The sequence below is a fragment of the Ostrinia furnacalis genome, unplaced genomic scaffold (assembly GCF_004193835.3).
Source record: "Ostrinia furnacalis isolate ACB-3 unplaced genomic scaffold, ASM419383v2 OfSCF0388, whole genome shotgun sequence".
NCBI lineage: Eukaryota > Metazoa > Arthropoda > Insecta > Lepidoptera > Crambidae > Ostrinia > Ostrinia furnacalis.
The window spans coordinates 92,779-118,680 of NW_021130627.1; the positions used below are offsets into that span (position 1 = coordinate 92,779).

Here is a 25,902-nt window from a genome sequence, read left to right on the forward strand (position 1 = left end):
CTTTACATTCGTTTTGTAGAAATAATACAATGCAAATAAAACATAATGCTAACGACCTGATTTTTCTTGTGTTGGAAAATACATACCTGAAAAAGAAGTAAAAAAGTCATGTTTTTTTCTAATTAAATTCATTGTTACCTACTCCCTTAAAATGTATGAAACTTGTGTCCGTTTTCTACTTTTACTAATAGATAATTTAATTGGCTATCGCATGATATAAAATAATTGCTTAAAATCGCTTTAACTTGTTTTTGAAGGAAGAGGTGAAAACAAAAAAATAAAAACTTAAATCCTTGTAATTTTGCAAGAAATGGGTTACTAAGCCCTAAACTTGAAGTATTTTCATCGATAAAATTGTCCATAGATTACGCCCTTAAAGTTTGATCACTACAAGCCCGGACACAGTGTATAATAAAGAAAACCAAAGACTGACGAGACGTAGTGTGGGCAGGCCCCCCACTAGGTGGACCGACGGTCTGGTGAAGGTGCGGTCCTGGATGCCGACGGTGCAGGATCGGTCATTGTGGAAATCCTCGGAGAAGACCTTTGTCCAGCAGTTATAAATAATAATAAATAAACAGTTATTCATAAAAAACTATAGTCTTTTTGGCGTTGGAAGTCATTCGGCTGAAACGAACGAACGAACGAATCTTTCTATTGTATCCACGTATTAACATACAGCAGCACAAATTACTAATTAAAATTTTAAATAATCGTATAATTTAAGCAAAGCTTGTTGTATACATAAAGCGAACCGCCATTGCTTCGCACAGGTACAATATATGTATTATACTTAAAAACCTTTAAGAGGACTTAAATCATTCTATTCTTTTAAAAAACCGCATCAAAATCAGTTCCGTAGATTTAAAGACACTAAATACACAGAGGCAGACAGAAAGTACGGCGACTTTGTTTTATAATATGTAGTGATTTCTAATTCAAGGACTGCTTTGGAACACCGCGCAAAAAGCCGCGTACAAGCTAAAGAATAAACTAGTTACGGATATTAGGTTTACGTAATTGACGTCATCGACAGTGTACTAGGCTTGAGAGGTCGTGATCCACAAGTTTTTAGGGTTTCGTAGTTCTGACAAGGAACCCTTATAGTTTAGATAATATGTCTGTCTGTCTGTCTGTCCGAGGTTTTGCGTGGAAACTATTGTCACTAGAGAGCTGTAATTTTGTATTGTGTCCCCCCCCCCCTTTAAAAACTAAACTATGGGCTTGAAAAATCTGAAAAAAATCATGAAAATAGTGCTTTTTATGAACTTTCAAAGAAAACTATAGCGGTTAAGATAGATCAGTTAGTTTAAGAGTAATAGTCGTTTTACTCATTTATTATAAAATTTCATAGGCAGGTACCTAATAAAAATTCCTTAGAAGAAAATAAAGTGATTTTAGATGAAGTGATTGCTTGCTTCTGAAATATATTGTGTTAACGACGGACAACTACGGAACCCTACACTGCGCGTGACACGACACGCACTTGGCCGGTTTTTTATAGTTTTGGCGTGGGCAGACGAGCATGCCTGGGTCACTATCGCCGTCCTTGTGCGCTCGTGTGTTGTTCGCCATGCCATTGCACAACGATTTAGGATCTCCTTATTGACAATCTCAGCGTAACCTTTAATTCTTATCTCACCGCGACTGACAGATAATATTTAGATTTCTTGTTTATTCCTTATTTACTCGTAGCCGCGAGAAGAAATACAGTTTTGGTTGAAAATCCTTATAGTGTTTTTTCACCATGATAGCAAGCACGGATGAACTTTTGACTGATGGGAATCGAAGTAAGTAAAATAACTATGATTGTTTTATCGCTCAAAAATGTGTATTACTTTAAGTAGGTATCATTTATTTAAATTGATTAAAATTAATATTTCTTAAAACTAGTGGATTCCTTAACATTCGTATACTACGAGTAGGTACATACAAAGTAGTGTTTTTACTTAAAACGTGCTAGTAATTTTTATTTATGATTTTTATCGATTGATAGCCGTGTCCACGACTTCAAACGCGTGAAAATATTTTCAATACTTTTTTTAACCGTCTTTGCAACATTTTGCATTTTTCTGAAAAAGCAAACATAGGGTACCTAGCATTCCTTTTAAATGAAAGTCGTGTGAACAAGTTCCGTTATTATCTTCAAGGAGTAGCCTGCGTCTGCGTCGTTTTAATCTATATATATAAAAATGAAACCCGTTTCGCGTTGTCACGGCATCACGTGTGAACGGCTGAACCGATTTCGATAATTCTTTTTTTTAAATATTTGTGGAAGTCCAAGGATGGTTCTTACGGAAAAAAATATTACGAAAATCTCTACGCTAAGGCGGTACGAAGTTCGCCAGGTCAGCTAGTACTCAATATTAATTTTATTGCATTCATTATGTACTTAAAATTAGAACATTATGGGCCCCTGTAGGACACGGCAATTAGGAGAGAGGAGGACCACCCTAGATCAACCGAAAAATGTATCAGAATTAGTTAGAGCCTAATAATTTATAATTTAGATACTCACTAAAAGCATAATAGTGTTTGGAAATTAAAAGTTCTTTAGTTTTTTTACGTATGTTGATTCTTTAAGTGTATTTTTTTTTTACGAAACTGAATGCTTTTTAAAAATCTTGATTGACATGGAAAGTGGACCCGATGAGTACAGTTCAAGGCGGGATGGAGGTGTTATTAGTTTTTTAAGTTAATCTTACTAATGTTATGAATGTTAAAGTTTGTGAGGATGGATAATGTTTATTACACTTTGCACTACTGAATGAATTATGAGATAATTTTACAGTATTATTACATCACAATAACATATTACAGTGATTATATTTTTATATATGACTTATGAATCTTTAGGCACCTGTACCAATATTTAATTTATTTATTTTGTCAGGATTTCTGGGGTTCCGTCACCTGCAAGTTCTGCTGCTATTCCTCATGCTGACATTCTGTTTCGCATTCAGAGTCACCATCAGTATGGCTATAGTGGCCATGACCGACGATGCCGACGAGAACGTAAGTTCTTTATCACGGCCTCGATTGATCAAAGTTATCGCGAGATCTGTCAAAGTTGGTATTTGCCGCAATCTGTGTCAGAAACAAATCAGTATGTCAGGTAGCTGGGATTTCCGAGTTTCATTGATAATGAAGAATACTATATGTTTAGTAGACATCTTCATCTTAGTATGGACTAGCAGCCCGCCTCGGCTTCGCACGAGTGCAATGGATTTTCTCGGCTTTTCTCTTCAATTATATGCATGTTTTATACGTATAAACTTTCCTTTTAAAACACTCTCCCCATTACAAAAACGAATCAAAATCCGTTGCGTATTTTTAAAGATCTAAACATACATAGGGACAGACAGGCAGGAAAGCGACTTTGTTTGATAATATGTAGTGATAACCCACCACCACCCATGGTTCTTCCTGCCTCACGGCGTACGAACCGAATCTCGGGAGAGCGCGCGGGTACTTGCTCTGGGCTCTTTTCCCCGGGCGCTTTGCTTAACTCCCTACAAATTTCTCTGATCCATGTCCCTTCTCATAGTCAATTCTCCCCCTTTTGAGGCTTGACACCACAAATACGGTACTTCGCGTCGGGCTGCTATCGTTGATAAATGTCATCACTTCTTCTCATAACTTCGCCTGATTGTGTGCCAGGAATGCTCGAATATGTAGTGATAGTTATACAACAACAACAACTGAGGTGGCATGTATTTACATTGTTAAACAAATAAAATAAAAATAAAATAAATAAAACTCTTAGGCTGAGTTGCACCTTATAACGGTAACCGGTGCTTTTGTATGGAGTTTGACAGATTTTTGTCATATTTGTCACAGTTAAATTCTAATTTGTATGAAGAATCGGCCGATACCAATGTGCCCACTTTCATACGTAACCATACTGATTAACAGCCCGACCCAACTATCGGTAGACAAAAAGTCGGTGATCTGCGCCTAGGCTTAGATACATAAGCAATGATCAAAGCGACAAATAGAGCAAATTTTGGAGATTTGTGCTATCATTGAATGATTGTTCCTTTAAAGTTTCACACACAGTCGAACTCTTAGAAGTGCCGTTGTCACCACCAGATTTGTAAAAACCCTTTTACCATTATGTAACTAAACGTGCAGAATGTTTACGGAAATATCAGATTTTGCTCCTTTATCACACTTGAGATTGGAATCAAGCAAAACTGGAAGATAGTATCAGTGGGTAAACACAAAATTCCAATATAATACAACTACATAATTTAAGAGAGCTACTAGACAGCTTTAGCAAACGATTAATACTTCATAGATTTAACTGAAGAAGAAAAAAAATCACATAATATAAGAATAGTGGAGGAAGGATCAACCCAAAAAATCTAACAAAATGGCAAACAAATGTTAGAAGTCGGATGAATAGTTAGATCACCATTTTAAACGAAAACTTGTAAGGAGTATAGGCCTTATCCTCCACTGATTCTAGTAAATTAGACAGGGTCGAGACTAAATGAATGATGAGTAATTTGGGAGATTTTCTTTTACTTAAAAACTACGCCATATACATGTAATGAGACTCACTATTGTAATGATTTTAGAATTAATATTGTATTTTATACGATTATTAGTTGCTTATAAATAGTTATTGTAATAATTTTGTTAGAATTTAAAACCCATTATTAAAATTAAATACTTTACTTGATTACTTCCTGGACATTGTTGCAGATATTAGAATGGTTTTAGAATTTATACTGTATTATATTCAATTACATATTCCATGTTTATNGTACGGTAGTCAGTCGCAGAAACTTGAATTTTGGGCACATTAGAATAATAATTTTTAACCAAGGTAGATAAAGTTAAAAACGGGATTATTTCCAAAAAACTAAAAATTGTCGACAATTACAGCAAGAATTTACCAAGTGTTATACCATTTTGAAATCCTTACTAAATGCGCCAAATTATGACGTCACATGCCATACTTCCGTAGTACTTTTTTTTTCAGTACAGTCAGCTTAAACTAGACAAAATTTTTATTTTGAAAATTTTTTTGGGAATAATGTATTTTTTTTATCCAAGCTGGAGCAGCTGGTTTTGTAATTTTTATAACAATTTAGAGAAGCATTATTCAGGGTTACATAACAAAAAAAAAATTTGGAAAAAGTGAAGATTTGTGGCAACACGAGTTAAAAGACCGTCACTTGGAGTAGAAATTTTTGATTTTTTTTAAATGCCCATTATTTTGAAAATATGCCACATAGATTTTTTTTTAGATTTTTCTGATAACCAGCATAACTTGCCTCAACACCCAGTTCCGGCTTGACGTTACATTACGGGACACCCTGTATACAAATTAAGCTTGTCAGGCTAAAGACCTCATAAAGACGACGACCTCATAAAGGTAGCGGGAAGGCGCTGAATGCAATTGCCACCAACCGGCCATTGTGGAAATCATTGGGGGAGGCCTATGTTCAGCAATGGACGTCCTATGGCTGAAATGATGATGATGAATCTAAAGGGTTATAAACCTGACCTTCATAATATTATGGTTTTTATCTATTCTATCTTGCAGTCCTTCGACTGGAGCATCAAAGAGCAGAGCCTGGTGCTGTCTGCCTTCACGTGGGGGTACGTGGTGACGCAGACGCCCGGCGGCGAGCTGGTGGCCAGGCTTGGGAGGAAGGTTCTCCTCTGCAACGCCTTGATCACCAACTCGCTGATATCGTTCATATCGCCTATCGGGGCTTATTATGTAAGTATGCATAATGTACAGTAAGAGCCAGATCACACGAGGCGTTGCGCAAAACTTTCGGCGTATCTCTCGTGAACCCGCCATAGATATTTCTATGTAGGTAGACGACGCAGTGACTCCGCTCCAGCGTCGCAGAGCCGCCGCAACGCATCGTGTGCTTTGGCTTTAACTACTACTACAGCTGGAAACATTGAATTTTCGGATAGATACAGTTTATTCTGTAACCTATTATTGGTACCGTTTAGCACTTTCAGAATCAGTTATCAGTTTTTCGATATCTTGTATAGTTTAGAAATAATCGAGTGAGATCACTTAACGTTTCCACCCTGTATATTGAATGTTCACTTGTTCTCTTGATACCTATGCATTTATAGCCTAGTGATTAAACATTTTATTTACATTTAGTGCATGCAGGTATTTATTTAAGACGACCAAAAATACAGGGGGAAAAGTAACAGGGGACAGAAAAATACAAAGGGGTTTTGATATTTGTCTTAGGACTAGTTCATTACGATTTGGTTTTCAAATGGTTTTATTTTAATCTTCAACTCTTGATGTTATGGATACTTTTACTTTTACTCTTATCAGACTGCGCCTAAAGGAGGGTTATGTTTTTTTTACATAATTTTACATTAAATGGCATTTTAACTATACAATCCTAAGGCCTTCAAGCGCGAGTGAATAGGCATGCTCGCTTCATCATAATTCGCGTTTACACCTTCCGGGCGAGAAGGTTATGTGCAAGCCCATAATTAGAAAATATAAAGATTTATTTACTTTTTCAGGGGGGCTGGCGACTGTTGTTCGCCTTTCGAGTGGTGCAGGGCCTGGGCCAGGGCATCCTCATGCCATCCATGCACAACCTCATCGGCAAGTGGGCGCCTTTGGATGAGAAGAGTCGGATAGGAGCTTTGATTATTTGTGGTGAGTTTACGAACCTCGTAAAGAATACATTGCAAAAAAAAAATGCAAAAAAATAAACGTTGTGCCTCTTGACCTTGAAAAATCTTCACTAATAAATAAGGAAGATTTTTTTCCTAGAAAGAGTTAAGCTCTTGTTAAGGACGGCTTGCAAAGGATTAAAGACACTTATGATTATATTTTGAAGCCCGCGGTTTCATGGAATTGCAAGCTTTATTTTGCCTAATCAAGGCCTATTCAACTCGAATCTGAAATAGCATAACTATAGTGTAATTTGTTAATGAACAATAAGATTTTTCTGAAAGTTTTTGTTCCTTAACATTTTATATTTGCAAATAAGCGTAAAAAGACATGAACCATCCGCAATTAACTTTCTTCCAGGATGCCAAGCTGGAGTAGCCCTACAAATGATTCTGTCAGGGTACCTAGTAAACTATTTTGGTTGGCCATCCATATTCTACACCAACGGCATCATGGGGACGGCCTTGCTGATCGTCTACATCACCTTTGGATCTGATTCCCCTCAGTCTTCAAGATGGATCAGCGAAAGGGAAAGATTATATATCCAGTCATCGCTGGGACAGATTGGAGGGCATAAAGTAAGTTTTTACGTGATGTTTACATTAAATTGTTCAATCCAATTAAAGTATAGGGTACCTTTTAGTCACACATAGATACAATATGGCATCATCATCATTCATCATCATTGAACTATCGCAAAAATCTTCCACATACCTATACATAGAATATAGTCATTCTCATTCTAAAAATATGCGACTTAAAAAGCTACGAATCAAAGATATTACATTCAATCTTCAACAATTACAGTCATTATTTAGACTTCTTGAGATATCAAATTCAAACTATTTTTTATTGCTTCATCTTGATTTGTATGTTTTATTAGACTTGCATCTTTTGATTATCTTATACACCTCGATACCTCTACTATAAAATAATACTGAAGTGTAATTCCTTAAATTCCAGAAGCTAAAGACTCCATGGAAGAGGATGTGGACCTCCGTCCCTTTCATCGCGCTGATCGTGGCCAACTGCGCACAGAGCTGGGGCCTGTGGACCTTTATGACGCTGATACCCTCGTATCTGAGCAGCGTGCAGGGAGTCAGCATTAAGGCTGTGAGTTTGTCTTGTTCGAAGGGGTCATTTTGGATAAGCTCATTGTTTATTTATTATTTATTTATTTATTTACTAGCGGCCGCCCGTGACTTCGTACGCGTGGATCCCGTTTTACCCCCTTCATCTATCTTACGCGGTTAAGATTTTTTCATACAAATGTTTTTTCCCGCTAACTCCCGTTCCCGTGGGAATTTTGCAATATCCTGTTGTAACTAAGCTATAAGTTTATTAAGGTACATACATGCCAAATATCAAGCGTCTAACTTAAGCGGTTTAGATTTTTCATACAAAAAGATTTTACCGCTAATTCCCGTTCCCGTAGGAATTTCGGGAATCACTTGTTGTAACTAAGCTTTAAGTTTACTAAGGTACCTACATGCCAAATTTCAAGTGTCTAACTTAAGCGGTTCATATAAAAGGATTTTCCCGTTAATTCCTGTTCCCGTGGAAATTCCTAAGTATACTATAACCTGCCCAGGAGTATGAAGAATAATTATACCAAGTTTCGTTAAAATCCGTCGAGTACTTTTTGTTTCTATAAGGAACATACAGACGGACAGACAGACAGACAGACAAAAATTTTACTGATTGCATTTTTGGCATCAGTATCGATCACTAATCACCCCCTAATAGTTATTTTGAAAATATATTTCATGTACAGAATTGACCTCTCTACAGATTTATTATAAGTATAGATTTAAGGACAACCAACAAAACATACACCATAAATTCATAGTTTCCTTATAAATAAATAAGTTCAAGACAAAAGTAAATTATGCATATACAGCAAATATTAATTTCCAAAAGTAATCAGGTGCCTATTTCGCAATTTTAATTGAGTAATGTTTTCGTCTGTCAGAGACTATAATTAAGCAAGTCACGAGAGATCCGCATTACTTTTTTTGCGCTCCGCAAATTCAATAGATATTAAAAGGTTTACGTTGCTGTCCCTAGTATTCATAATGATATTTTATATTGATATTATCATATTTTTATATTTTCAGAATGGTGTCATGTCTGCCATTCCTTACATCGCCATAGTCCTCTTGAGTTTGCCGTTCGGGTACTTTGCGGACTTATCCATTAAGAAGAAATGGTGCAGCCTCACTGTTACAAGGAAGATCTGCAACACTTTTGGTATGATTACAGTGTTTAAATGCAATTATGAATAAAATACGACAAATTAAAACATAACAAGAAACTTTTCACTTAGTTCAATTAATTAAGGATTCCTAAAAAGCTTTAAGTCCAATTTTCGCGATTTCTGTAACAGGTGCTCGAACTTGTTATAATTTGCCTCATTTTAATGATAATAAATTATTATTTTATTTAAAGAGAACCACTTGTCGGACGTTTGGTGTAGTGGTTCGGAAACGGACTACTATGCCGAGAGGTACCGGGTTCGATTCCCGGCCGGGCAGAAATTGAAATTATGAATTTTAATTTCTGTGACGGGTCTGGGTGTTACTATGTATAATAATATGTACTCGTATGTATTTAAAAAAAAAAGTATTTAAGTATGTTTATATCCGTTGTCTAGTACCCATCCCATAGTACAAGCTTTGCTTAGTTTGGGACTAGAAGCGTAGTGTAAAATGTCCAAGGATATTTATTATTTACTAGCTGACCCGGCGAGCTTTGTTCCGCCTTAATGGCAATAAATAAGCAGACTTTTTTTTTTAATTTCGAACGGGATAAAAAGTATCCTATGTCCTTCTCCTGGCTCTAAACTACCTCCCTGACAATTTTCAGCTAAATCGGTTCAGCCGTTCTTGAGTTATAAGCGAAGTAACTAACACGACTTTCTTTTATATATATAGATTATTTCCGTTCCTATTTTTAGGTTGAGAAAGCATTATTTTTCCGATTCCGATGTTCAGGAAACCACAAGAATTCTACGAATTACCTAATTTTCGTGTTTAAAGTATATTTTTACACTGATTTCGAGATGTTTCTAGATTCAATTTAAATAATTTTAATTTCAGAACAAAATTTTATGATAATAATGCTATGATATGATATAATAATGCTAAAATAATAAATAAAGTACGATTACTTTAGGCTTCTTTGGCCCTGCGCTGGCGCTGATTGGCCTGTCGTACGCGCCGGCCGGTGACGTCACATCCGCTGTGGCTCTGCTCACCTTGGTGGTGGCTCTCAATGCGGGACACTTCACCGGGTTCATGGTAACTATACACTGACTATAGATAAACGCCACATGGAATTAAACTCCCGTTTTGTACCCTCTGTAATACAAAATTATACAAAACTAGCGGCAGCCCATAAATTCGTACGCTTGGATCCAATTTTACCCCCTTAGGGGTTTAATTTTGCAAAATCCTGTCTTAATAGGTACCTATGTCTTAATAGGCACCTATGTTTTAAAAGGAACCCCCATGCTTTGAGACTCCTAGCACTTTTAGTTTCTGAGATTTCGTGATGAGTGAGTGAGTCAGTCAGTCAATCAGTGACCTTTCGCTTTAATAGATCTAGATTACGTCGTTGTCGTCGTTATGGAAAGCCTAGGGGGAGGCCTTTGTCCAGCCCAGCGGTGGACGTCATTTCGCTGAAACGATATAAAATTACACTATTCTAAAACTTTTTAATCCCTCCTATTTAAACCCGCTTTAAGGGCGATGGAGCGGGCCATGCTTGGAGTTTCCCTGCGTGATCGAATCAGAAATGAGGAGATCCGCAGCAGTGGGCGGGGCACATAGAGACGATGGCCGTTGGGGCAGAAAAGTTCTCGAGTGGCGACCACGGGCTGGAAAACGTAGCGTGGGTAGACCTCCTACTAGGTGGACCGACGATCTGGTAAAGGTGGCGGGAAGAGCCTGGATGCGGGCAGTGCAGGACCGTGTATTGTGAAAAACCTTGGAGGAGGCCTTTGTCCAGCAGTGGACGTCATTTGGCTGAAACGAACGAACGATTTAACCCACTCTTTCTTTAATATCGATATAATTTTACAGATTATAATTTTAATTTGTTCCAGCTGGGCCACATCGACATGGCGCCGAACTTCGCGGGCACCATGAGTGGCATCACCAATGGCATATCCAACGTGTTCTCCATCTTCGCACCCATTGCTGCGGGGTGGATCTTGAAGGATGAGGTTAGTTAACTGATAACATTTAACAATTTCGTCTATACTAATATTATAAATGCGAAAGTAACTCTGTCTGTCTGTCTATCTGTCTGTCAGTCTCTGTCTCTCTGTCTGTCTTGCTTTCACGCCTAAACCACTGAATCCGATTTTGATTAAATTTGGCATAGAGATAGTTCGAGTCCCGGGATATATTTTATCCTGTTTTTTGAAGTAGGGACGCGCGCGATAATGTTTTTCTGTGACAGACAAAATTCCACGCGGGCGAAGCCGCGGGCGGAAAGCTAGTAGAAAATAAATAGTAGTAGGAAAGGATAGGAAAAGTAGGATAGTTTTTATGTTATCAATCCCAGTGTGCTTGTGTTTACAAGATTTGGTTACTTTAAAACTACATAGTGCTGAGAAAATATCCAAGTGGCTGACCAATGATATTCATATTAAGAAGAATACAGAAAGATCTTTTCTTCTAATTTCTGTTTTCACCAAATAATTTCATTGTATCTTTTCAGACTGATGCTAACGAATGGCGCAAGGTGTTTTACTTATCTTCAGGAATCTATATCGGCTGCAATATTTTCTACGTCATCTTTGGAAGCAGCGAGCGACAAGACTGGAATGAGCCTGAAACTAGTGGTATGTACTGTTTTTCTTGTATTAAAAAACGAAGCTTCAGCTTAATCCAAACTTTATAATAGAAAACAAGAACGTAACCAAGAACTGGCCGGCCATAAAGGATGAATTTAAAAGTTTTCATAATAAAATATAAAAAGATGCAGATTAGCGTTATTTCTACACGTGCGATCTTTTTTTGTGAGTTCCATAAGTGATAGGAATCTCGTCTAGAATACTAAAGTATCTATCTTGTTATTGAAGTGCATTGAATGTCAAAAAGTGCAAAAAAAGCTTATCTGAAAGAGCGCATAGTTTGTATTAGTTTCAGAATTTATTTGCAGTAATATTTATAGGTAATATTATCTTTTTTACTCAACAGATGCCGATAGTATTAAGAAAGAAGAAGCAGCAAATGCGTGATAAGTACTATTATGTTGGAAAAAACTCACCGTCTGAATTTTGTAAATAAAATAAAAAAAAAATTAAAATTAAAAAAATACGTAAATAAATTTTGTTTTATTACATTAACTTGAACACTTGACATTAACAAACATTAAATTGCACCCTAAATCATTATCGATAGGATTATTTTTAAATGCATAGAGACTGCGTTTGAAACCACTTGAGTAAACTATTGAGAGGAGAGAGCATAGAAACCGTAGTAGATGAACTACTTGCCATGTTTTTACTGTGGTAATGAATGATGGACACTTTTCTTAATGCATTATAGCTCATTTTTTTAGTAAAGGGTGTGTAATCTTATCGATAGGTAAATTATCTACCCGTAGTGAATCTTCGCTAAGCTATTGATCAATGATGTAAGAAGACAGTATCTTCATCTGGGTTACGGCAGAAGCTGACGTGTTTACAAAAAGTAAAATTATTAAAAAATTTGACAATTTCAATGACAGCCAACAGTGAAGATGATTGTTCAGAACAAAAGTTTAGTAAGTGGCAATAGCTTTTCTATTATTTTTTGTGATTTTATTGTTCTTTTGTATTTATGAAACATGCTACGGAGAAACTTAATTTTATAGTTTTAGAGACATTTTTTGTTCTGAAAATAGCTACAAGTTCTGAAGTGACTTATTCTAAATCTAAGTAAGGTAACTTTGCTTTTGGAAAACAAAATGGGTAAAATAGTTATCTTTTTATCGATTGTTTATTATACTCGTAATAAGTAGGTAATTTCAGGATTATCCTTTCATAATTCAGACCTGAGTGCAAAGGAAGCTAGTATTCATAAACGAAAGTTAATTAATCATTTGCATAGATTTATCATCACAGGCCACAAATATAACTGAAATGGAATCGTGTAGTAAAATATACAACGAAATCACTGAAAGTCGCTTATTTATTCTCAGAATTAGCTAAACGTCACTCCAGTATTTCTGAAATTGATTGTTTCTGTTTCTGGGTTTATTGGGTTGTTGGGTTTCTATTTCATGAAACTTTTCAGGAGGAAGTCTTGGCTTTCGGCACGTGCAGGTGTTGCTCTTATTCTTCGCCATGACTTTTGGGTTCGCATTCAGGAGCAACATAAGTATGGCAGTCGTGGCCATGACTGATGTCAGCAATGAAATTGTAAGTTGTTCAGAATTTACTGCGGTAATTGATGTAACTTTGATTAGTCAAGACTTTTGCAATTTGTTACGGAACCTAATGTATCTATAAAATATACCACCCATGAATTTACTATTACCTAAACTTCTATGAGATTACTGATAATATATCTACGTAAGTGGTACTATTAGATAAGTATTGAAAATTTGAAGATGAAACCTTTTTTTCCGCTCAAGAACGAGTAAACAAAGCGTGAAATGAGCGTTGGCGTGCGTCAAGATTAGCTCGTTTCATGTGTTATCTAATGATTATGAATGGGACGAAAGCTTCTATCCTTCTGATTGTTACACATAAGTGCCACTTGTGGTCTAAACTGAATAAATATTTTTGATTTTGATTTTGATTTTGATTTTTTTTGACACCAAATATTTTATACTAGCTGACCCGGCGAACTTTGTTCCGCCCTAATGGCAATAAATAAGCAGACTTTTTTTTTATTTCTAACGGGATAAAAAGTATCCTATGTCCTTCTCCTGGCTCTAAACTACCTCCCTGACAATTTTCAGCTAAATCGGTTCAGCCGTTCTTGAGTTATAAGTGGAGTAACTGACACGACTTTCTTTTATATATATAGAAGATGAGACTCTGAAACAATGAGGGTTATCGTTTTAGTCCTCATCAGTTGTCGCCACTATAGCGTAAGGTCCTGATAGTGACTAACGCCCGTATTCACAAACGATGCTTGCAGCAAATCGATTGCACAGCGTTGAATAGAGCTCTGTTATTGGTTCGTGTGTGACCCTGTGTGTCCACGCGCACTGTGAGACCTCATGGTAATGTTTGTGAATACGGGCATAAGACAGAGACGCCAATTAGTGAGCGTTGAAGCGGAGGATGACTATCGCGTTTGCACTCTAGGCGCCACTGTAGAATAAGGTTCTGTAACTCGCCAGTGGTGCCAACTGTTAAGTATGAAAACGAGAGTCCTCATTAGCCAATATCTAGACCTATCATGTCATTGTCATGATTACTATATCTATATTATATTAACGACTAAATTATTTTAGTAGGTGTCTCCTCCAAAGGATGCGCAATACCTAATTTATGTCTAACGCAAGGATGTCCGCGGAAGACCAGCTTCGTGATATGCCCTTTCTAGCATGTCACAATAAATGCTGAGCGGGGGCCTGTTGGCGCCTGTTGTTTTGTGTCAATAACTATTTCTATCTATCTATATATCTATCTTACAGCACTTTGACTGGAGCATCCAAGCGCAAAGTGTGATCCTGTCATCGTTCACATGGGGCTACGTAGTCTCGCAGTTCCCGGGGGGAGAGCTGGTCTCCCGATTTGGAGGGAAACTACTTCTCTGCTTAGGTCTAGCAGTAAACTCAGCTGTATCCTTGGTGACGCCCATCAGTGCACAAATAGTGAGTTTTTAAAATTAAATTTATAGACTACTTATTACGAATAATCAGTTTGCGGTCGTTATTATAAGCGATTAACTTTAACCTTTCTGATGTTCAGTTCTCAGAAACACTTTTCATGACAAGTGATTTCGCAATCTTTAAATCGAAATATCATCATCATCATCTCAGCCATGGACGTCTACTGCTGTACATAGGCCTCCTCCAATGCTTTCCATGCTGCCCGGTTGGTAGCGGCCTGCGTCCAGCGCCTTCCTGCTCGATCGAAATATGTTTGCTCAATATTTTCAAAAACAATAATGACAAATAGAGTGTCTAAATAATTATATTGTGAACTACAATCTTCATCCTAATGATTTCAGGGTGGTTGGAAAATGGTATGTTTATGCCGGGTCATCCAAGGATTCTCGCAAGGAATCTTAATGCCTGCTATGCATCATCTCATTGGAAAATGGTCTCCTTTGGAAGAGAAAAGCCGTGTAGGAACTTTTATTTATTCAGGTATTATACTCTTACTTGGTATCGATATTTAGACAAGTTATTTGAGAAATAGTGTGAATTTCTTTACATATTTGCAAACTCTTTACTACATAGCAGTGATTAATTTTGAAGTCAGGATATTTATTAGATATTTTAAACATTTTTATTTTACAGGGGCATATTTTGGTATAGCTCTACAAATGGTTATATCGGGATACCTGGTTAGTTTCTTCGGCTGGCCTGCGATCTTTTACACCAACGCCATCATGGGAGTAGTTTTGTTGATTATGTACATGATCTTTGGGGCTAACTCCCCACAAACCTCAAGATGGATCAGTGAGAAGGAGAAGCTTTATATACAGACATCTTTGGGACAAATTGGGGGACATAAGGTGGGCTTCGTAAAGTACATATTAACGCAATGTTTGAAAACATTGCTAAAGACATTGCTACAGTTATACTTGCGTTTATTATTTTTCAGAGGCTGCCAACTCCATGGAAAAAAATGTGGACGTCCATGCCTTTCATATCCCTGATCATAGCTAACTGCGCTCAGAACTGGGGGTTGTGGACTCTGATGACGCTCATGCCATCGTATTTGAGCCAAGTCCAAGGAGTCAGCATCAGATCGGTCAGTGAGTGAAGTCCTGACACATCACAAAACTATGACTTATGCTGACTTTACAGACCGTCAGTTAATATTAACTTGGTGTGTGTTATTACTGTTTTAGAATGGCCTAATGTCAGCTATACCATACTTCGCTATATTCATAGTGGGTTTTGTATTTGGATACATCGCTGATGTCGTTGTAAGAAACAAATGGTGCAGCATCACCACCACTAGAAAGATCTTTAATACAGTAGGTATGTGCATGTGTAATAATACTCGTAGTTGTCACTATGAACGTATTTGAAAGAAGTATCTTGAATACATCTATGTAGTACCTATTTGATTAAACAAGTTGGGAAGATCGTTTCAGCCAAATGACGTTCACTGCTGGACAAAGGCCTTCCCCAAGGTTTTCCACAATGAACGGTCCTGAGCTGCCCGCATCCAGGCTCTTCCCGCGACCATTACCAGATCGTCGGTCCACCTAGTAGGAGGCCTGCCCACGCTACGTCCTCCAGCCCGTGGTCGCCACTCGAGAACTTTCCTGCCCCAACGGCCATCGTCTCTACGAGCTATGTGCCCCGCCCACTGCCACTTGATTTTAGCAATTCTGCGAGCTATGTCGGTTACTTTAGTTCTTCTGTTGTGAAGATAATGTTATGTATTTTTAGGCTTCTTCGGTCCCGGTTTTGCGTTGATCGGCCTGTCTTACTCCCCGGCTGACGTCACCATCGCAGTCATTCTACTGACCCTCGTGATGAGTTTAAACGCCGGCCACTTTACCGGCTTCTTGGTAAGATTCAAGAAACACTCCAATTTGTTTTGCCTATTCTTTCTTAAATAATAAGTTTCTAGTTTACTTTTTTTATAATTTGGCTGTAATAAAAGATAGAGGATTGAAAATATTAATCATAATATGTCTATTAGTCAGTATAATATTAGTCATAATACCCATTCTATGTTGTTTTTATTAGATAACGTTGCTCCTTTGGCACAAAATACTCGTACGTCGCCGTTGGCCTAATAGATATAGAATTAAGTCCATTCTTTAATCACAAGATTCTACTTTCCTACGCCTATTATTTTTTAATCACCCTCTACATCATTATTTTCATTTCATAAAATTTAATTTTCAGTTGGGCCACATCGACATGGCGCCCAATTTCGCCGGCACCATGAATGGCATAACCAATGGTTTCGCCAACGTTCTGTCGATATTCGCCCCTCTTGCGGCGGGAGTGATATTGAAAGACGAGGTTTGTATAAGATGTAATGTACACTGTTATATTTTTGTAGACGAGTTTTATAATATTAAGGCTGAGTTGCACCAACTTATTTTAACCGTAACTATGACAATAACCGGTGTTCTTTGTATGGAGTTTGACAGATTTGTTAAAGATCAAGTAAAATGTTGCAACCCAGCCTACGTGCTGAAAATAGCAGAGTTAGCATCGTAAGTAGGCTCTTTGTAGAACTTGCTTTATAATGAGTACATCAAAATACTTTTGATAACGTACGCACGTGTGTACGTGACATTATTTCTTTGCTATCAATTGCAAAAGCATTATTATTTATCAATGATCTATTTCGTTATCTTTCAGACGGACGCGAACGATTGGCGAAAGGTATTCTACCTATCGTCAGCGATATACATCGGCTGCAATATCTTCTATCTCGTTTTCGGCAGTAGCGAGAGACAAGGCTGGAACGAGCCAGATAGATCTGAAGGTATAATGTTTTATTTAGATTCGTAAAAATTGTGCCAAAGCAAAATAAATATTTTTACGCGGAATGTGAAAAGCGATACGTATAGACTTAGTTAATTTAATTTTTCGGTAATATATCAAGCTATGAACGAAATACAGTGCAGTAAGATAGATCTTCTCGCATTAGAAAAGAAAAGAAAATAATCCTTCTTTAAAAAAAGTTTAATTTAAACACCCAAATTGATTCCAGGTGCTGATGTGGAGAAAAAAGAAGACACAGAAAAGACTTCATAAGACTAATTAGAAATACATTGATTTTCTATAAGAACTTTGTTTAACTTGTAAAAAAATGTTTTTTTTTATTATTATACCTACAACACAGAAGTGACGTTGCTACTAATTAATATTCCCCAAATATCGTAAAGAAAATTATAGCATGGATAGTAACGGGTCCTGGATTTGAATTTTGGTGGGGTGAGCGCGGTAGGCGATGCCATTACTACCGAAGCATTTTCATAAACTGAAAAATATGTAGGTAATTTACTCGTAGAAGCAAAATATTTCATCTGTTATAAGATAAAATAATCATAAAAGTATACCTATAATCGAAAATGTGTGTTTATAGCAAATGTATGTAATACATACAATACTTTATCTTTTTGATATCGCCGTTCTAATATCGAAAAGATAAAATAATCCGATCGGTCCAAATTCAACCGGCAATCTGTGGCCTCACACATCTGATTCGGACTTGTATTCAGAAACATGACTTTGTGATTTATTGTTTATATTGATATTGATTAGTGCTATCAAACAAAATGACAGAAGAAGGGTCTACCGTTGCAAGCAAGTACAAAATTGTTATATTTTATTTGTTTATAATAATTTTTATGATGAGTAATGTTTAAGCCAAGTTGATAACGGCTGTCTGCGCAGATCTGCGGTAGTGGATTCGAATCCCGTTGAGGATGAGAAAAATATTAGCTGTATACGCGGTGTAGAGTAAATGTATGATAAAAATTAATATATTTTAACTAGCTTTTGTGAAATTTAGTCTGTCACATATCATCATAAATTATAGCCTATTATTCTGGGTTATAAACTGAAAAGTTTCATCAAAATTCGTTCAGTAGTTTTTGCATGAAAGAGTAACAAACATCCAGACATCCATACAACTTTTGCATTTATAAATTAGTGGGATTGTCTAGCCGTTGTTCAGTCGTTTTTCCGTTGCAAACTGGCGGCTATTACTATAACCTAAATTTTATGCTTAATGTCCTTAAAGCTTGTTTTTGTTTAGATATCAGTTGTAATTAGCTGGTTATAGATTTTTAAATCATTGAACCTTCACAGACGGATTGGCTATCGTCATGTGCAAGTGTTCCTGCTGTTCCTTGGGATGGCTCTGGCCTTCGGGATGAGAGTGAATATTAGCATCGCCATCGTGGATATGACTGCCCCACCTAGTATGGATTGGGAGGGATACACAGTAAGTGATAAGAAGTACCTACAATGTCTTTTGTCAGAAGTTTGTCCAATAGTTTCAACCCCGTTATTTCGAAGTAGAGAATCAATATGAGGGCGATATCTTGCCATAAGATTATCCGTTTATAATGTTGAATCTACAAATTAACCAAGACAAAAAACTTACTCATGCTTTGTTTGACACTTTTTCATTTAAACGCTTAATATTACAGCCTTTCCCCTAACGATTTTCTTAACTTTTAACTCACAAGAAAAACGAGGTCATTTGGTACTTCATGAAACAGAAAAACAAGAACGAACCAGCTTCTTAGTGCTAAACGATTTCCAACATTCAACACCTTTTGCATATTTTATATTCAATTGTTGAAAATTATTTTTCGATGTTATTGGTAAAAGTACCTAAACTAGTTTTTAATTTGCTTTCAGTATTTAGCCTGGCCGATCTCCACACAAGGGGTGGTTCTGTCCTCCTTCATTGTGGGCTATGTGATCTCCCAGGCCGCGGGTTACGTCCTAGCTTCGAGGTTTGGGGGAAAGCTTCTCATGACAGTTGGAGTAGCCGTCAGTGCTGGCCTGTCCGCCTTCATCCCTTTAGGTGCGTATGATGTAAGTATTTGTCTTTTGATGTTTGAAATTATACGTTACTAGCTTTTGCCCGCGGCTTCAACCGCGTGAAATTTAGTTTGTTACAGATCGTCATAATATAGCCTATATGTTATTCTGGGTTATAAAGAATAATACTGTAAATTTTTATCAAAATCTGTTCAGTAGTTTTTGCGTGAAAAAGTAACAAACTTTCATCCAGACATCCAAACTTTCGCTTTTATAATATTAGTAGGATTACTCTCTAGAATAAGTCACAGCAAATAACTTTGTTAAAGTCTAAAAAATGTTAGGGACATTTTTGAGACAATAGGCTAGTTGCCTAAAAAAATTTTTTTAGTCCGTAATGTCAATTGTCAATCTAACAAATAATTACATAGTTATGGTGCGTTGAAGTTGCGCACGACGTCACAACGTGCGGCATTTTTAAGCAAGCGTTGACGTCACGGGCCTCTTCTTATGAACTTTGGGGCGCTTTATCTCTTTAAATTTTCATTAGTTTGAAAAAGTGAAAAATACGTGTAGAGTATTTTTTGATAAGTTAACTGACGGACTAATTAAAACTCTTGCTTTTTGACCCAGGCAACATCCCCATTGAGACGACACTTTGTGACGCTTTTACGCATCCTAATTCGGAGTTGGCAGACATGACGTGACGTCACTCAAAGTCTTCGTCCCACATACATTAAACTTAGTTTTATTGTTGTACTCTGACGTCATTTAGCCAATCATTCGTTGCCTCGTTACCAAGTTATAAAATTCAATAATATCTTAACAATAAAATGAATAGTTTAGATATTGATATTAATATTATTTACCTACTTCCTCCATAAGATATTAACGTTAGTATTAGATCATCAATCACAAATCATTTAAAAATGTTTTTGCCCATTTCTTTTTCAGGGCGGATGGCTTTTGATATGCTTTTGTCGCGGCATACAGGGCCTGGCGCAAGGGACCATGATACCAGCTGTTCATCACCTCTTGGAAAACTGGATTCCAGAAAAAAATAGAAGACTTATGGAAACTTTAATAATTGTATGCGGTGGGTTTTTACTAATATCTGGAGTCGTGACGTAGTACTTAACTAAAGTTGAAGCCACGATAGCCGAACGGTGAAGGGGTCGGACTGGCCGACTCGAGATCCGAGGTACGCGGGTTTGAATCCCGCCGCCACTCGACTATTGTGGTGAGCCTACTCGTGACACGAGCATATTTAGCTTAGTACGAGGGGATAGCGATACTATCAGTAAATTGTGCAAAAACAAAATAAATTACCTTTAAAAAAAAGTTTAACCCTTTTCTTGGCATTGTGCATTTAAAGATACGTTGACCAAAACAAAAATATGGGCGAGAAACCAAAAACAATTTTTAATTGTTTTTTTAATATAACATTAGCCCAAATACTACAGATTGTGTTACACAGTATAGAATCGCTACAGGCTGCACAGATTTATCAGTAATATACAAAATGTCAGACCACTGACAGGCGTCTACGCACCGGCTAATAATTTTAATTATTTTCGCTGTTTTTTNGGGTTAAAATAAGAAAACAGTGAATTCTTAACGGTATTAGAGTACCTAACTTTAATGATTGCAGGTATGCAGCTAGGAGCAGCATTCCAGTTTTTAAAATCAGGTTTCATCATAGTATACTGGGGGTGGGAAACAACTTTCTTCATCAACCTCATCACCGGGGTGGTTTGGTGTGTCATCTACGTAATATTTTTTTTTTTTTTTTTTTTTTTATCCACAACGAGGAAGCTCTTGGCCTGTATCTCACCTGATGGTAAGTGACGATCAGGCCGAAGGTGGAAGCGAGCTTCACCCGGAATCCTCAACCACGGAGGAACTGGCTATCTTACCTCTAACTGCCGGAACACAACAATGCTGTTAACATTGTTGTTATGGCGACAGACTTAGGTAAGATGGTGGTAGCTAGCCAGGCGGACTTAGAACAAGCCCTACCACCAACCAAACCGAACAGAAAAATCTGCCCCCACTGGGAATCGAACCCGGGACCTCTGCGTCTGAAGCAGGTGGTCTTACCACTAGACCACAGAGGCGGTTTTGGATTTTGGATTTGGATCAAGTTATGCTGCAACTTCTAGATACATCAGCGAGGAGGAAAAACTTTATATTCAGGATCATTTGTCGCAAGAGACTGAACGCAAGGTGGGTATTTTAAACTTAAAAAGTATTGTTTAGTATTAGCCTTGTCTTTATTTAGTAATCCGATATGTCGCATGGTTTTTCTCACAGGTGTTTTATTTTTTGATAACGAATTATGATTAACCACAGTACAGAGTCCAGTCTATTGGTGCTCTTAGCGAGTTTTCAGTCAGACATCTTGATTAAAGTTTAAAATATTTAAATGAAGTATTACTTATCGATCACTCACGTTATCCTAAATAGATTAAAGTATTATAATCAACGATTGATGGACTTGACTTATTTTATCGATTATGTATTGTTTATTTTATCAATATTTTATGATTGGCAATTGTTAATTGACTCGATCGTCTAATCATTGAATGAGTCTCTAAAAAACACGTGAACGATGAATGGACCAAAATAATTATTTTTAGATTAATAAACCTTAATGATTAAACAGTTTCTGAAAACTCATATAAATATTTTCAGTCACTATCGTGATTTAGTACTTGATCGTTTAACGACTTGCAAATCAAATGCAACAACTATGCCATTATACTATGTATGATTTATAGCTCTAAGTCTTTACATAACTTGATTGTATCTATTCACAGAATCTCAAAATGCCCTGGCAATCTCTGTGGACCTCGTTGCCAGTTTTTGCCCTGGTGTTGGCTTGCTGTGCCCAGCATTGGGGCATGTGGACAATCATGACTATGATGCCGATATATTTGAGCCAGGCTTATAATGTTGAAATTGATTTGGTAAGAAACCCTTTTAGAGTAATTCTAACATCACATTTTATAGAATACTAGCGGCCGCCCGCGACTTCGTACGCGTGAATCCCGTTTTTCCCGCTAATTCCCGTTCCCGTGGGAATTGCGGGAATTCCTTTCTTAGTGCACCTCTACGGTACCTAAGCTACGTCCCTTCCAAATTTCAAGTGCCTACGTTTAGCCGTTTAGGCTGTGCGTTGATCTGTCAGTCAGTCAGTCAGTTTCTCCTTTTATATTATTTAGATGATTTACTTATTTATTTAGGTTCTTACACTCAATAACGATAGTCAATTGCGTTAAGAATGAGTCTTTTCATAATTTACCATTTTAGATTGGTGTCATCATAGCTGCATCTTACTTCGAAATGTTTCTAATGGTGTTTCCATTCCAATGCGCATCAGACTGTATTATCAAGAGGAAACATCTGAGTGCTACAGTTACTAGAAAGATTTTTAACACTATTGGTAACTATGCATACAATGGCTTAATACTGTTTATTTTTACTCCAGAAATTTCTTGTTTTTTTAGTTTAGATCTGTGCTACCATTTACCTAATTTTTACTATTTCTTATTAGGTTTCATTGGACCAGCAGTTTGTTTAATAGCAATGGTGTACATAGCAACTGATCTCAAAGTTACCGCCTCACTGCTCATTTTATTTATGGCGCTCAATGCCGGGCAGTATTCTGGATTCATGGTAAGTTATTAATTTTTAAATAAAATATCCCATAATGGAATAAAGTTTGCCCTTAACTTCAACCTATTTGCATAAATGTCAATTTTTTTTTATGTTACAGTCTAGTCACGAGGAGATGGCTCCAAATTTTTCAAACATTTTAAAAAGAACTACAGTCGGCTTTGCTGATGTGGTGTCAATATTTGCGCCTCTCATTGCTGGAGTGATGTTGGAAGACCATGTAAGTTATCAGATTTTTTTAAAAGTAACCTATCAGGTATATTATTTTTAGTTCGGGGATAGGTACAAACGATAACATAATTAAACTTTTAATAATATAATTGCGATTGTGAGCGCTAAATAGTACCTACTTATACCGCAAATCCACACAAAATAGTGGGTTGAGTAAATTATGTAGTACTATAGGTACTATCATCAATTAAAGTGAAAAAAAAAAACTTAGAAAATGGGCAAGTGAGGAATACAGCGGCCGCTTCGCGTCCTGAACACACAATCAAAAATACAAACGATAGGGACACTTACTTGTAGCACATCACGAGTCTTCTCACCGGTGATCCACCACGTGAAGATGAAAAAGTCCACCGTTCTCTCACTTTTAAATAGCCTGCTGTATCTAGGGAATCCAATCACAGCCAGAAATCACCACATTTTTGCGTACTTTACACTAAATAACAATTTTTAAGCGGCACGAAACACGCATGCACACGCCGCTCGTCATTGACTGCGCGTTGACGCGTAATTCAAATTTCGAACTTCGCGACAGCGTAAGCGTTCCCAATTTAAATATTGACAGCGATTTTCTTCTTCTTCTTTTTTGATGATGTTGGCAATACACGTGGAGGTCGACTTGATCTGTGCCATTTTCAAGTATTTATGTGATACGAGTTACGAAATGAGATCAAGTAATGATAATAATATATAATGAAGGATGATAGATAATCGACAGCGATTTTTTTTTGCACTAATTTAAATACATGCGCGAAAACGGGCGTTAAGTTCTGCAATTTTGAACTACTTATGTACGTACATTTATTGTACATACTTTACTTTTACCAAAGATTTATAGCGTGGTGCTTAGCAATTTTAAATTTTAGAGTTTTATCTGTATTTTTATTGTTTCAGAGTGATTTATCCGATTGGCGCTATGTTTTCAACTTGAGCGCAGCTTTATATTTAACTGGAGGAGTTTTCTACATCGCATTTGGAACAAGTATGAAGCAAAAATGGAACGAGAAAGGTTCGTCCATCGTTGAAGGAGGTAAATGAATAAAACTGCTAAATTTGCTGTAACAAAAGTCTAACCCCCTTACTAATAAAACTTACACGCTCGTTGAAAAAGGTTTTAAAGTGACGTTTAGTATGGAAATGTCATTTTAAAACAGTGTTCAACAACTGTGTAACTTTTTATTAGTAAGGGGGTAAATATTTTAGAATTCGTCGGTTGTAGGAAAAACCCACAGTAATATTTTACTTTTTTATCACTGATACTTTTTTGTGTTGCAGGAGCAGAAGAAAACAAATAATTCTTCGATATAAAATAGTCCCAACAAAAAGTTCGCCTGCATCGTTTGTCGCAGTTCTCGCTCACTCTGTGTTAATAATAATGTATTTTACAATACTATTAAGATTAAATTTAGATTAAGTCTTAACGATAATTGTTAAATTGTGATAACACGCGAATTATTCCCAAATTCCTTCAGGCTTAAGGGTCACAGTAGATTGCGATCAGATTTCCAAATTAGCCTCCCGCAACCGCGGCGACCCTTCCCTGTCCCCGTGTCACGGTGCCCGCAAGACTGAATAACCCCATTAGTAGGTACTACCATCTAGTAGTTTTGGAAAGAGAAGGAATAAGACATACTCGTATAATCATTAAATAGACTTTAAAGTCGAAGTCTTTAAATAAACTTCGAACGCAGGTCGGTCGCTCAAACATGGAGTGCAGGTGCGGTTTTGTTCCCCAGTCGATGAAGCACATGACGTCGGTCGTGCCCTGAGTGCCCGAGCAACTGCACTCAGAAGGATTTAATGAATGCTGCTGATAACGCCACTCTTGTGGCGGAGTTTTGGGCTGACACTGTGTAGGTTTGTTGTCGACGTAGTTGACGTTGTATAAGAAGAAGAAATTTTGTATAGTCGGAAAATATAGGGCCACTTTGATGGCTAAAGTGACAGGATTTAGATATGCTTTCCCGGCAGGAAGTACCACTTCTTTAACGTTTAATAATGCACACAAGAAATTTATTAAAAGTTGAATTGAATTAAATTAACTGTTGCTTTGGTAATTTCACTATAAAAAGTGTTTAAAAAATATATTATATGCTTGACAACAGTTTTTTATGTGAGAAGCATTTGTATCGTGATGTTTGTAGTTTTATAAATCACTTATTTATCAATAATAATCTTTGTTTGAGTGTAGTTTTGTATTACGTTTGCTCATTTCAGGAACGTGTAACGCCATCTGTCGGCGCCAACATACATTAAAAGGCTGTACTTTTCCATTCCCTCTGTGCCTACTTACAAAAGGTTGTGGTGGTGTCTCGTACTATAGACTGGAAAATGGTTTGACTGAAAGTGTAAAAGATGGCGTTAGTAAATCTGGAATCTTTACATGAGCAGTTTTATATTAAGTAAGCGATTTTCTCTTCTCACTATGAAAACACATTAGTAATTTTGTAATTACATCGTCTGCGAAAAAAAAACAATTAAATAATTTAGAAATAAAAAAACATTTCAACAGATGCTGCACTTTGGCATCCACAATGTTCCTAGTCTAGTCTATAACGTTTTAAGACACGTTGTTAAAACCTTATTCGTTAGCAAACGTCATAATTTATTTAATTGTTAGCAGCACTGTTTCTTGCACTGTTATGTTGACTCTTACAGTACAGGTT

General features: G+C 36.9%; 2 protein-coding genes across 2 annotated transcripts; both read left to right on the plus strand.

The window, feature by feature from the left end:
* The first annotated feature begins 1,624 nt into the window (after positions 1-1,624).
* On the plus strand, positions 1,625-17,870 carry LOC114362138 (uncharacterized). The gene is made up of 22 exons (XM_028317408.1): positions 1,625-1,790; positions 2,894-3,015; positions 5,558-5,737; positions 6,523-6,661; positions 7,040-7,257; positions 7,643-7,792; positions 8,797-8,929; positions 9,854-9,978; positions 10,785-10,904; positions 11,405-11,528; positions 11,887-11,915; positions 12,334-12,454; positions 12,967-13,091; positions 14,321-14,500; positions 14,860-14,998; positions 15,152-15,369; positions 15,459-15,608; positions 15,709-15,841; positions 16,259-16,380; positions 16,724-16,843; positions 17,189-17,315; positions 17,544-17,870. Exons 1-22 carry the CDS (start codon positions 1,748-1,750, stop codon positions 17,585-17,587), a joined length of 2,862 nt encoding a protein of 953 aa, XP_028173209.1. The 5' UTR covers positions 1,625-1,747; the 3' UTR covers positions 17,588-17,870.
* A 41-nt stretch (positions 17,871-17,911) lies between these two features.
* LOC114362041 (putative inorganic phosphate cotransporter) lies at positions 17,912-25,816 on the plus strand. Its single transcript, XM_028317295.1, has 12 exons — positions 17,912-18,143; positions 18,647-18,782; positions 19,205-19,384; positions 20,285-20,426; positions 20,982-21,107; positions 21,465-21,556; positions 22,150-22,299; positions 22,643-22,775; positions 22,887-23,008; positions 23,109-23,228; positions 24,131-24,266; positions 24,512-25,816. The coding sequence occupies exons 1-12, from the start codon at positions 18,112-18,114 to the stop codon at positions 24,529-24,531; spliced, it is 1,389 nt and encodes a 462-aa protein (XP_028173096.1). The 5' UTR covers positions 17,912-18,111; the 3' UTR covers positions 24,532-25,816.
* Positions 25,817-25,902: the final 86 nt, after the last annotated feature.

Coding starts and splice junctions, on each gene's coding strand:
- LOC114362041 (XM_028317295.1), top strand. CDS start 18,112: ATGACAGAAGAAGGGTCTACCGTTGCAAGCAA. Junction 19,385..20,284: donor TCCCTTTAGGTGCGTATGAT/GTAAGTATTTGT, acceptor TTTCTTTTTCAG/GGCGGATGGCTTTTGATATG. Junction 20,427..20,981: donor AACTTTAATAATTGTATGCG/GTGGGTTTTTAC, acceptor TAATGATTGCAG/GTATGCAGCTAGGAGCAGCA.
- LOC114362138 (XM_028317408.1), top strand. CDS start 1,748: ATGATAGCAAGCACGGATGAACTTTTGACTGATGGGAATCGAA. Junction 1,791..2,893: donor TTTGACTGATGGGAATCGAA/GTAAGTAAAATA, acceptor TTATTTTGTCAG/GATTTCTGGGGTTCCGTCAC. Junction 7,793..8,796: donor AGGGAGTCAGCATTAAGGCT/GTGAGTTTGTCT, acceptor TTATATTTTCAG/AATGGTGTCATGTCTGCCAT.